General features: G+C 36.1%; 1 protein-coding gene across 2 annotated transcripts in view; it reads right to left on the bottom strand.

Moving 5' to 3' along the window:
* Nucleotides 1-9,361: 9,361 nt before the first annotated feature.
* Nucleotides 9,362-12,134, bottom strand: part of TFEC (transcription factor EC) — a 35,828-nt gene continuing 33,055 nt past the window's right edge. For both annotated transcript variants that reach the window (XM_068997147.1, XM_068997137.1), the window contains 2 exons: nucleotides 10,710-10,857; nucleotides 9,362-9,801 (listed from right to left, as the gene is read on the bottom strand). In XM_068997147.1, the coding sequence (XP_068853248.1) occupies nucleotides 9,421-9,801; nucleotides 10,710-10,857 (529 nt within the window). In that variant the 3' untranslated portion in view covers nucleotides 9,362-9,420. The remainder of the gene's footprint in view (nucleotides 9,802-10,709; nucleotides 10,858-12,134) is intronic.

Here is a 12,134-nt window from a genome sequence, read left to right as displayed (position 1 = left end):
TAATACTGACACAATGCTTTCTATAACATCAGTTCCTTGTTCCACTCTCTGAGTAACACCTTTGCTCCACATACCAGCAGACTGAATTTGAAGAGGACACTTAGACGTTAATTATTTCTGAATTTGAAGAGGACACTTAGACCTTAATTATTTCTGTACACAAAATCTGTGTCCATATTTCAGAGTTTATACAGAAGTCTGATGTGGCTGTAAATCACATCACTGTCTCTGTTCCTACTTTTAGGTCCTCTGACTGCTGCTGGTATCTAGCACAAGCGCTTTAACAATACAGTTAAGCAAAGAGAGAAAGAAAATAAGAAAGCTACCTTCTCACTGAAACAGTCTATGAGTAGTCCCAAATCACTTGCTCTCTGTTTGCTTAAGAACTTAGCTCCCCAAAACAAAGTAATTCATAGCCTGTACTCAAACTTCAGACATCTGCTTCACAAAATGGGCTTTGAAGGGGAAAGTCCAAATAGTCATATTTTTGCAAATATTTTAGCATGAAATTTGCTTAATTCTCTGCTTTACTTCACTGTTCAAAACAGGACATGAGGCTGATGGCTGCAGTAATAACCATATTTTTCTTAACTATCCAAAAATAATTTTGAAAGTACAAGCAAAAACCCTTATTTAGAAGGAAATTCTCAGTTAAGCCAATGTGCTCTTGATGCAAAATCGGGTCCCACCAGCAATGTTATTAAGAACAAGCCATGTGCACCACCTAGCAACACTAAGAGTGCCTGAAGCCAACAACCATCCAGTTTGGGACTTCAGGGGTCTGAGGGAACGAAATATCTATTTCTTACTGGATTTCAATACACTGAGCATCCAAACTAAATTAGCTTTTCTGAAACAAAAAGGAGTAAAGGGCAAATATGTTTATTTTATTCCCATGCATGGTAACTTTTAAGATCACGATATGTAAATCCCATTCTGGCCTTTAAAATAATCACATAAATACTTGTCACCAGTAAGGTATTGGCACTGTTTCACAGCTACCAACCTGTTAAACCATGGACTGGTCTGGCAGGTTCGCCTGGGGCTGCAGCTGGTCCCTGAGAAGCAGGGAGAGCTGGTGCTCCTCACATTTCCACCAGCCTCTTAGAGAGGAAGAGCAGTGAAGAAGGGAGGGGAGAGATTTTTTTATCTTTCAGAATTAGGCACAGTTTGAAAAGGGAGAGAATAATGTGAGAGGTGGGCAAGAAGGGGTACTCATAACTTACACTACTGGAAGCTTCAAATACCCTGAAATAAGCTCCATTCTTTTCCTTTGGGAAGGGACAGGTTCTGACAGAGCCCCAGTATTTCTCTGCCTGCTTCCCAGGCTGATATTTGCCCTTGAGCAGAGATCTTCCTTTGGGTGTAACAAATCCCATTTGTGACATTTTGGGATCAAGAATGTACCTTCTTTTGTTTTCCATGCTCCTTAACTTCAGTTGTATCATGTTTTGCTTTCACTTGCCCAAAGGATCCTCTGCCCACTGCAAAAGAGCAAGTCAAATTTAATGTAATTTGGAGTGTAAATTTCCAAGTGGAGACAACGCCCCCTGGGTGCTTATTGCAGAAGTCAGTTCTCTGGTCCATGCTTAAAATTGACCATGCTTACTTTACTTTGCAGTAAGATTAAATTACTTTGTGTCAGTTTGTTTTTATAGCAAGCCAGCTGTGTATATTAAGTGTTCTACAGTAGAAATTATTTTCTAGAGGAAATGATGGAAAGGTATTTCTGCAATTACTTTTGTTATTCCCTTTACTTTCCAAGTGGCTCTGTAAAAATACAAGATTTTTTTGTTGTTGTTGAGGTTGCTCCCCGGAATGATGGCAGGAGGTGCACGTCACAGAAAAGCTCATTGATAAAAAGACTTATATTAAGAATTTTTAAGGTTTTCACATTAGGTTTTAAAAAGAAATACTTCCTTTAACTCAACCTACTCCTGCAAGAGTATGTAAAATACTTTAGCTAACAGATTTTTGTCAAATTCTGAGTATTAAACTTAAACAATTTGGATTCCTTTGTAACTGAAGACAAATCCATTACAAGTAAATACAACATACAAATGTGGTTTTCAGTAAAATGCTTAAAAATAAAAACCAACAAAACTCCTGTTAACCACCATTAACAAAATTAATGTTCTCAGTGGGTTTGTAGGAGGGAGCTCTTTTGGTCTGAGACTTTGGCTGCTCTCTGACTCAAATCTCCTCAGGGCTCAGAAGTCTGGGAGGTCTGTAGAAGAGCTCAAGTATGTTGTCAAATTGTGGCTTGGTATCATGGGCCAATACCAGATTGTGTAATATCAGTATTATACTTACAGATTTTGAACCTGTTGGATGTCAGCAGGGTTGAAAAGTGACCCAGCTCTGGATCTGAGGCAGGCCGATAAGGAACCCTGTGCCAGCTCTGAAGAAGAAATCCAGGTGGAAAGTGAGACTGGGAAGAGGTGTCCATCCCTGGAGAGATGGGACCATGGGGCTCACCACCAGAGGCTTTGCTCATTTGAATCTGCTGGCAGTGGGACTGGCTGCAGAATGGAGGGAATGGTGTCACTGCTGCCTCAGTTGTACAGACATGTGATCCTGGGACATCCCTGAGGAATCACTGGGTGGTGACTTAGGCCACATAAATGTTATGTTCTAGAATTCCAGAGGCCTGAAAGAGGAAGTAAATTTCTAACCCAAGGAGTATGTTTTAAAAATGTAAAAGCTTTGGGGAGCCACTACTTTTTGAATGGTTCCTCTTTTGCAAGCAAAACATCCATCTAGAAATATTTATGAATTGATTCTAGAAAATTAATAGATAGGATATCACTTGAATCAAGGCCCTTCACAGAAAACGTTGTTTATTGCCCCCTTTCACAAGGAAAGTTTCCAACAGTAATGTATCTGCTAATGACAGCAATCTGTGATTTGTAGCTTTCTTGACAACCTAGCATCAAAAATCCCCACAAAGTTTCAACAATTGAAAATTAACATGTTAAGTCTCACGTGGAAATCAAAGGGAAAAATGTATCAAGTCTAGGTTTAGGTGCTAATGCAAGGACTGATAGGTTTTCCAAGGAAGCAAGATAATTAAGATGATTTGCCATTGAAATCTTTTGAGATTCAATTTACTATACCCTGATATATACTGCTGTAAAATAGGAAAGTAAATATAAGAGTCACGAAATTTTCTGAAGAAACTACATGGCAGGTAAGGATGACAACATCTTAAAGTGCATGAATTAAATGAATGTATTAAACACAATCTTAGCACTTTAGTACATATGCTTAGACACAGGGATCTTATTTGGGCAGGAAAATGCATTTTGGAAAGACCAAGATTGTCTATCTCAGTGACATTTGAAAAAAAACTCACTGGTTATTTCTACCATTTGGGGCATTTCCCCTTCTTATACAAAGTGTTGTCTTGAACTCATAAGCATATGAATCTCTTTGACTATACTACTGTTCAATCTTCCTGTTCATAACTCAGATTCTTATTCCATTATAATGCTTAAATGATTCACATGCAATGTTTCCAATCCACTTTTTCTATCTCGTGAAACTTTTTAACGAAATGTTAGCATTTGCAGGCACCAGATGTTTTGACATAAGGAGAAGCAATATGTAAATTTTAATCCATGGTAGGAACAATAGCCTGGAGGCACCTTCTTCTTATTACATGAATCATATACTTAACCACAATGTGGTGGATTATATCAAAATCATCACCACCCTGAATATAGAACACTTGTCTTGTGGTTGCCAATTAATGAAACTGATATATATTTAACTTGATGGGTACCAGTGATTTAACCAATAAGCCTTAGCATACTTCACTGCTGTAGTCTCCTTTATAATAGGACTTTTGATCTGATTATTATCACAACTTCATGCATTTTCCTCTAATCTTCCACTGGTTGTCATCACAAATGATGCTGACATTAAATCTGTCTGTCAATTGCAAACCTCACTACTTTTAATCAAGCAGTGTATCACATAGGGCTTTCCTAATCTCTGAAATAACTTCTGATTTTATTTTCTGATGTTGTTTATTTAATCATTAAGTGTCTGACTCTGAAACAGGATAAGCATTGGCTTTCTACAAAGCAAAGTGGGGGCTCTCAGTCCCTTCACAAAGGACCTGAGTACCTTTTATGGTCAAATCCTAAGTACATAATAAATATGTAAAAAAGCAAAGCTTCTTTCCATAGATAATCACTGAACTTTAAATAATATTTGTAATAATATTTAATTTTAATACTGATAGGGGTGTCTTAGCAATTTGACAAAATAGAGATTGAAGAAATCTTTATTACAAATAAAATATTTATCTGATGTATACAAGAAATGAGAATATTTTCCATTAAATGATGAACTATTACAAAACTGTAGTTGAAATTTATATTACTACTCAACAACTTTTACATCATTTCATGCACAGAAAGCACCAAATATCTTCTAAAGGCAGCACTTTTGATATTAGGAATTCAAAATGAAATCTGAATCCTTACTTACTTCCTTAAGTGAGTATCTTTTAGTGCCAAATGCTATCTAATTATCAGCTTTAAGAAATGTTTTACATCTTAAAATACAGTATTCTGTTTATCCTAGATTGTCTGGGGAACATCTAGTACATTAAAAGGTTTTTGTAGAGCTTCTTAGTGATTTAACTGATATCATCATGCCTGCTAGCAATTTTGCAACATTCTGAAAACACTTTCCATAAATCAAAGCCTTAGCAGCAGGAATAAGCAGATGGCAGGAGACCATATTAAAGAATGTATCAATTATTTTTATTAATGGGATGCTACTGGATCATGATGTATCATAATGGCCTAAATGTTTAGCAGTTGTGAAGTGTTTTGTCTGTTAGGTATCTCAGATGTTCCTACTGGTTGTTGCTATATTGCCTTTTGGTGGCATTTTTGAGGGTCTGGACAATGAAGTTGCACAAGGGACATATAAAAAGATGTTTTCATTTCAGTCCTTTAATTATATTCATGTAATAAACATAAAATGCCAGCAAGTATAAAATTGTAAAAAGATTGCATGTATAGTGTGTAATAAAGTACATTCTGTCTGCATACAATGACTTAGAAAACAAGATACTGTATGATTAACAATGAAAAATAACAATTATTATAAAAATATTCTACAGTCTCACAATAGCAATGTAAATGCCTTTACTTATCTGAGACTTAACATAATTTTAAATTACAATAATTTTACATCCTCCATTCATATATACAACTCTATTAAATTCAGAAAGTATTATAATATCAATGTCCTTATTAAGATTATGCAACTGAATTATATTTAGTTATTTTATTATATAAAGCAACTGTGTTCCTGTTTGTTAAAACTGTTTGCTTTTCTGTAGCTTTTCACACTATCCACACTATGCACAATGAAATAATTTAGTTTTCTGTTCTTAGTATAGCATCTATATCCATGTCATGAATTAAACAGGATGTTAATATTTCAACTCCCTTTCTTTTTGTGTAATTATCAGTCTGCCATTTTGTGGACTCTGTAGGACTATGTCCACCAGCTTTGAACAGCTGCTACTGAAAACAAGCTGTAACTCCTCATTTGATACATCTTGGCAAAAATAGTCAATTCTCCTACCCCTTGCCCTGCTTGAGGTCAAGATCTGTAAGACTTTAAATTCGTCTCTAGGCCTAGAGCACATCGTGCATCTTTTTCATGAGATTTCACTGAACAGATTTCTGCTGAAAATAGCTAAAAAGTGCATTTTGCTTGCACCACATTTCAGCCCAATAAAACTTCCATGGACAGCAAAGAAATTCTACCTCACAGAAGATGTCAGGATTTGTTCCTGTAGTAATGAAATCCCTTTCCTCTGCAGAAGCTGGTAGGACTGGACTTGACTCTGCCCTAGAAGTCCTCTCAGCTTCACAGCAGTGTCTCCAAGCCTGGAGTGGGTGAGGGAGTGTTTACTCCAGAAAGTCTGGGTTGTGACTACCAGCACCCACAATACCTTCAGTAGCACCTATTAATCCCCTGAATGTCCTAGACTGGTTTTGCAGTCTGTACCACCATTTGATTCCAAGGATGAAGCTGTAATCCAGGTTATAATTATTAGCTGAAATACTAATTATGATGACTTCCTACGAGAAAAAATGTTGGTGAAATACCACTGCCATTAAAAACACTTAGAAGTATTGATGCATTTAGTGTTTTGGGCAAGGAGGCTGGGGGTTTTGTGTGAAGGAAGAGAGCTTGAATATTTTTAATGATAGATGCAATACAGTGCCTTGCAAAAAAGAGCCTTGACTATCTTATGTTAAGTTTCTCATGCAAGAAGAGACAGAAAAATTCTGGTGCTTTAGACTGAAGCAATTGTCAAAAGAATGAAAATCAACTTTAAAAAATTTAATAGATGCACTATAATGTTTTTTTAGAACAGTGCTTATAAAAGGGATGAAATTCAGGATGTTATTTAAAGTCAGTATAGTTTAGAAGTATAATCTAACTTACATGTAAAAGTTCAATGGGAAAATCATGTAATACATTCATATTTAATTTCTTTTTCTCCATTATGAGCAATCCACACTGGTGTATTTAAAACTAATGCAGTAGAAACTGCAGTACAAGGACAAATGGCATTTGATATCAACCAAATAACCCTTCCTTTCATCAGCTGAAATGGACAATACTCATACTATGCTAGACATAATATGGGCATAAATGCTGCTTTTAATTCATTATGTTTTGTATTCAGGTGTCAGTATTAGCAGTTGTCTTCGGCAAAACTAGGAAAAAGTTGCTCCTCTTTTAATTAATCCAATTAAAATGGCAGTCAGTTCTATATCCAGTTATCTTTGGTTAATACTTGTTTGTCTTTCTGATGTGTTACAAAAACAAAAAAACCAAACAAACAAAAAATAAAATTGAAAAGCTAAACCAAAAAAACCAAACAAATAAAAAGACAAACAAAAACACCAAAACAAAACAAAATACCAGAACCCTGTCTGTTGTTATTTTTATCCATGAAGTGGGAGTGTATCAAAGCCCCTTCTAATGGTCAGGTCTGTTCTTACAGGTCAGTTTACATCCAAGTAGTTTGCACAGACTCATAGAAAACCTTGATATTCCTAAAAGCAAAAATATTCTTGTGAAATAGGACACACCACCATCTTTCATACCATCTGGGTGTGATTTATTATCCAGCTGCTAATTTTCCAATTATGAAACTATCGTGACGCTGTCGGGGTTGGTCAGGCATGTGCTGTGACCTGGGAGGAACACAAACCTCACAAAGACTGTTAGGAGGGCCCAGGTACCAGTAACAGAAGAGGCAATAGTAAGAAACAATTGCTCTGGTTTTGGATAATATGTTTTTAAAAACTTAAAATATGCATGCAAACAATAATCTTCTTTAATCTCTTCTTACTATTTCCAAACCTGTGACACTTCTAGAGTGAGACAGGCTCAGTGATAGCAAAATTAATACACACTTTTGAAACATATTTTGAATCATTACAGAACTCCTGTAGTGGTTTCAGCTGGGGCAGAATTAATTTTCTTCACAGTGGCTAGTATGGGGCTGTGTTTTGGATTTGTGCTGAACACAGTGTTGATGCTAGCTGTTTTTGTTGTTGCTGAGCAGGGCTTACACAGAGACAAGGCCTTTTCTACTTTTCATACTGACACACTGGCAAGGAAGTTGGGGGTGCATGGGAGGCTGGGAGGAGACACAGCTGGGACAGGTGACCCAAACCAACCCAGGGGACATTCCAGACATCCCATATGCTCTGTATATAAAGTGGAGGGAAGGAGGAGGAAGCAGGAACATTTGGAGTGTTGGTGTTTGATTTCCCAAGTCACCATCATGTGATGGGGCTCTGCTCTCCTGGAGATGGCTGAACACTTGCCTGCCCATGGGAACCAGTGACTTAATTCCTTGTTTTGCTTTGCTTGTGTGCACAGCTTTTGCTTTCCCTATTAAACTGTCCTTATCTGAACCCATGAGTCTTCCAGGTTTTACTCTTCCAATTCTCTCCCCAACCTCTCTGGCCAGGCAGTAACCAAGAGTCTATGTGAGACTTGGTGGCTGCCTGGGGTTAAACCACAACGGCTCCCTAATGTGATCTTTTGGCTTTGATTGAAGAAGAGCTATGAAGAACCTGTTCCAGTTTATTTTGCCGTGTTTTAATATTGCAATTAGAATGATTGCACTTAATGTTCTTCAGGGACATACATCACTCTCCAGAATTTCACTATGTATAGAAGGAAGTTTTCTAAATGCCCCTTCCTAGCAAGCTAGTTATGAGAGCTAGTGCATCACATCAATATTTCTGAACATCCCCTTCGGTTTGACTAGTCTTCCTTTCCAGCTTTTCTGTAGTGAGTCCAAAGTCAAATTTGAAATTAAATCCTCATCGTTTAGAGTGTATGCAATAAGAATCTTATCATTTCCCTCTGCTTTCAAATGGATCAAAAGCACATGTATGGACAGAGTCCCTTTGGAAAAACCTCACTCTGCTGTCAAAGGATGCTGAAAGTGTCATCCAACAGCCCGGTGTTGTATCTCTGAATTCCAATTTCTTCCACGTAAGAAAGGACACAGTTTCAATATTCTTGGAATAAGCAGCTGACATAGTACTGTTACAAGTACTGCTTGTTCTAAATTGTTCTAATTGTAACATGGAGTGTCTGTGCTGTCTTGTATATCCACAGAGTCTTTCTGCTGCAATGCTGTATCTTTTTCTATCTGAGTTCATTTGAGTCACTGTTGCTATGTTAGTTTCCATTTTTCTTCTGTGTCATTAAAATATATATTAAAAAGAGTGGTTTTTTTCTACAAATGAAATTTTTAAAACTAATGGCATTCCATGGAAAGCTTAATGGATTTTCTCCTTTTAAAGAGAAACCTACACTTCATGCTTACTTGTGTGAAAGCATTACCATCTGGCTTTTTCAGATTTTAAAAACTGTAACATCTCTGCAGTTCCCAGCTTAAATAGTTCTCTCTTGCTTCACATTTTGTAGAATTTTTTGTTATAAAAAAATTAAAAAATTAGCAAATTACTAAAACTCATATTTGCAGCAGAGAAAAGTGTAAGCAGATTGAAAAGAGTTTGAATACAGTTTTGCAACATGGGTATTCCTTTTGTGGTAACAGTTTTCTTAGTACTGTAAAAAGTCGTGGAATGATAGTAAAAATATTCCCAGTGAAGAGAGATTTGTGCAAATGCCAGCTGTGAACAGACGGTGAATATGGGGCAGAGTGGTATGAGTTCATGTCCATTTATTGTCCTGTGAAGTAAGGGCTCATTGAAACCCTTGTCATGTAGTAATTGATTTTTACAGTGTCTCTCCTTATAAGTATCTAAAATAAGAATAAACACCACGCTTACGTTCAACTCAGTCTTTTAACAAGTGGTTTACAGAAGTATGAGACCCTTTCTGCTTTTATAAATCATCTCCATCATCTGTGCTAAAGCTGCTTCTCCTGCTGCTCTCTTTTGAGGCAGCTGGGGATGTGGAGGACAAGAGTGGGTCTGTTCCAAATGGTGACACTGTGTCATCCAATAAAATTTCCTCTAGACATTGTTCTTCTTTTAGAGCTGCGCTAAAGGACAAATCCGTGAAGTGTGAAAGTGGATCAGAAAAGCCTGTAGATCCATTGCAGACATCAGAATTTTGTCCATGTACCAGAGGCATTTGTTGAGAGTAGTCTACAGAGTTCTCCTCTGGATAAGATTGTTGCTTGATGACCTGTGCAGCTGAATCGACAGCAGTGAGTGAAGACATGATTGGAAGACCATGTGCACGTGCCTGGATCTCCAGTTCCTAGCATTTCAAACAAAATTAATTAAACAATTTTAAAAGAGTAAACAGTCTCTTCAGAACAATTGCAGAAAATATACAAATCATGCATGAAAATTTATTATACCTGTTGCCCCGTTGTGAGATTAAATTTTAAAATATTAAATTTTTAATCTAAGAAAATTTGCCATTCAAGTGTTTTTATATCCCCTTCTGTCATTAAGCAACTATTCTACAGGAACAGAAGAGGTAGGACAGCCTCTCTAAAACGACTGCATACTGAATCCAATGAAGGTAGCAGAAAAATGTTGCAGCTTGATAATTCATTATAAAACATTATCCAGAGAAACAGAAGATTCTTTACTTGATAATGCTTATGTTATACAGATATATGAGTAAATCAACATACATAAGATGATCGATTTTATGTCTATCCAGCTATTTATCCATCCCATTTCCATAGGTATGTGCCTATATTAGAATATTGCTTATCAAGCCATGAAGGGCTATATTCTGCCTCTTCATGTCAAAAATAGATATAACATAATACCAGGGAGTGTAATGCATTAAACAGCTTGAAAGGGAAAATTAAAATACTAAGGGAACTTTGTGGCCAGTATTGATTTTTGGCTGCAGGAATATACTTATTTCCTTTTGTTTTGTCTTTCTTTGTTTCTAACACATGCATAATGAAACTGTTTGTACAAATACTTATTACTTTTCTGCAAATTACTTTATGTAAGGTATAATTATCAAAGAAATTTCCTAGAAATCTAAATAATACCCCCTCCCCAATATACACAGAAATAAATAGGCAAAGTAAATTTATTTTTAATAAATGTCATTTGAGAAAAAATTATATAGATTAACAAAATTTGATGAGGGATAAGTTCTGAGAAAGCTTTGTAGTTCGTGGCAACATTTATACAAACCTGAATTCGGAGTAGAAGTCTTCTGTTAGCATGCTCTAATTTCTTCTGCCTGTGTTCTAATTCTCTGGCTCTCTGTTGTTCTTTTTGTAGCCACTTGATGTACTCCACCGATGCTTTTAAAATAGTTCCTTTGTTCCAGCGCATATCACTGCAGAATGTAGAGATAACCTTTTCACAATTGTGCATGTCAGCAGAATTCATAAGAACTTACAAAATCCTTTACATTAATATGAAATAATGATTTACATGACTATTATTCACTCTTAGATATTATTGCTTCTGAATGGAAATTTTAATAGAATAGTTAAGAAGCCCTTATATAGTAAAATTAATCCCAGAATGAAAATAAGTGTCAAAAGAAAGTAATAAAGTGACTTTTTGTGGGAGAGCTAAATGCAATATCATGATTCTACCATTACAGTTTTTATATTTTTAGTGAAAATTGCTTTTATTATTAACTCTAAGATTAAAATCTATGTGCAGTATTTCTGCATTAATAAACTAGGAAACATACATTACTGAGGACTTAAGCCTAAATTTTTAAAGATCATTTTGAATATACTACTCCTTTTACCTGACTTACTAATGAGGTTGCTTTTATGCTTGTAGAGAAAAAAATGATCTGTGCTGAATGCCACTCCTCAGTGATGACAGATCAGAAAAATCACACTTCCATAACCATCATGACTAGGGAATGGCAAAAATCATGTTCAAAAATCTTGAAACAATATAAAAACCAAGTTAAAATTTACAGCTACATGCAGACCCCAAGTCAAAATAAAAGCTTTGCAAAAAAAATCGGATTACATATGCCCATCATTCAGGAAATCATGGTTTGACTTCCAGCTTATAAGCGGCCTTACTAGCAACAAAACACTTGTTCAAATGAATCTGTCCAAAGACTTTCATGTACCCATTTATCAACTTTTCATGTATTCCTTTAAGTAAGGGCTTGGAACAAGAACGAATTTTGTTTCAAATGTTTAATTTCTAATAAATTTCAGTATTTCATGATACAGGATGGGTTCACTGCATTAAATATACCAATATTTGGCTTTATCCAAACTATTCACTTCACTGCAAGATTGCTTAAGCTGAGCAGAAGGTTGGCAGAGCTTCTCATCCCATAACACAACCCTGAGAAAGAAAAGCTATTTAAACAAGTAAGAATCTGATGTTGGGAGGGACAAGCATTTTTTTCAATACCTATTCCAAAAACATATATTTAACACTGCCATTTTTGGAGCCAAAAGAAATATAAATTATACTCCAGGCTATTATCATTTTGTCCATATCTCCATAAAATCCATCACTAAGATTCAAGAATCATAGAATATGCTGAGTTGGAAAGCACCCATCAGGATTAGTGAGTCCAACTCCTGGCTCTGCACAGGACGCCTCAAGAATCACACCATGTGCCTGAGA

The sequence above is a fragment of the Aphelocoma coerulescens genome, chromosome 1A (assembly GCF_041296385.1).
Source record: "Aphelocoma coerulescens isolate FSJ_1873_10779 chromosome 1A, UR_Acoe_1.0, whole genome shotgun sequence".
Classification (NCBI taxonomy): domain Eukaryota; kingdom Metazoa; phylum Chordata; class Aves; order Passeriformes; family Corvidae; genus Aphelocoma; species Aphelocoma coerulescens.
This window is presented reverse-complemented; position numbering and strand designations above follow the sequence as displayed.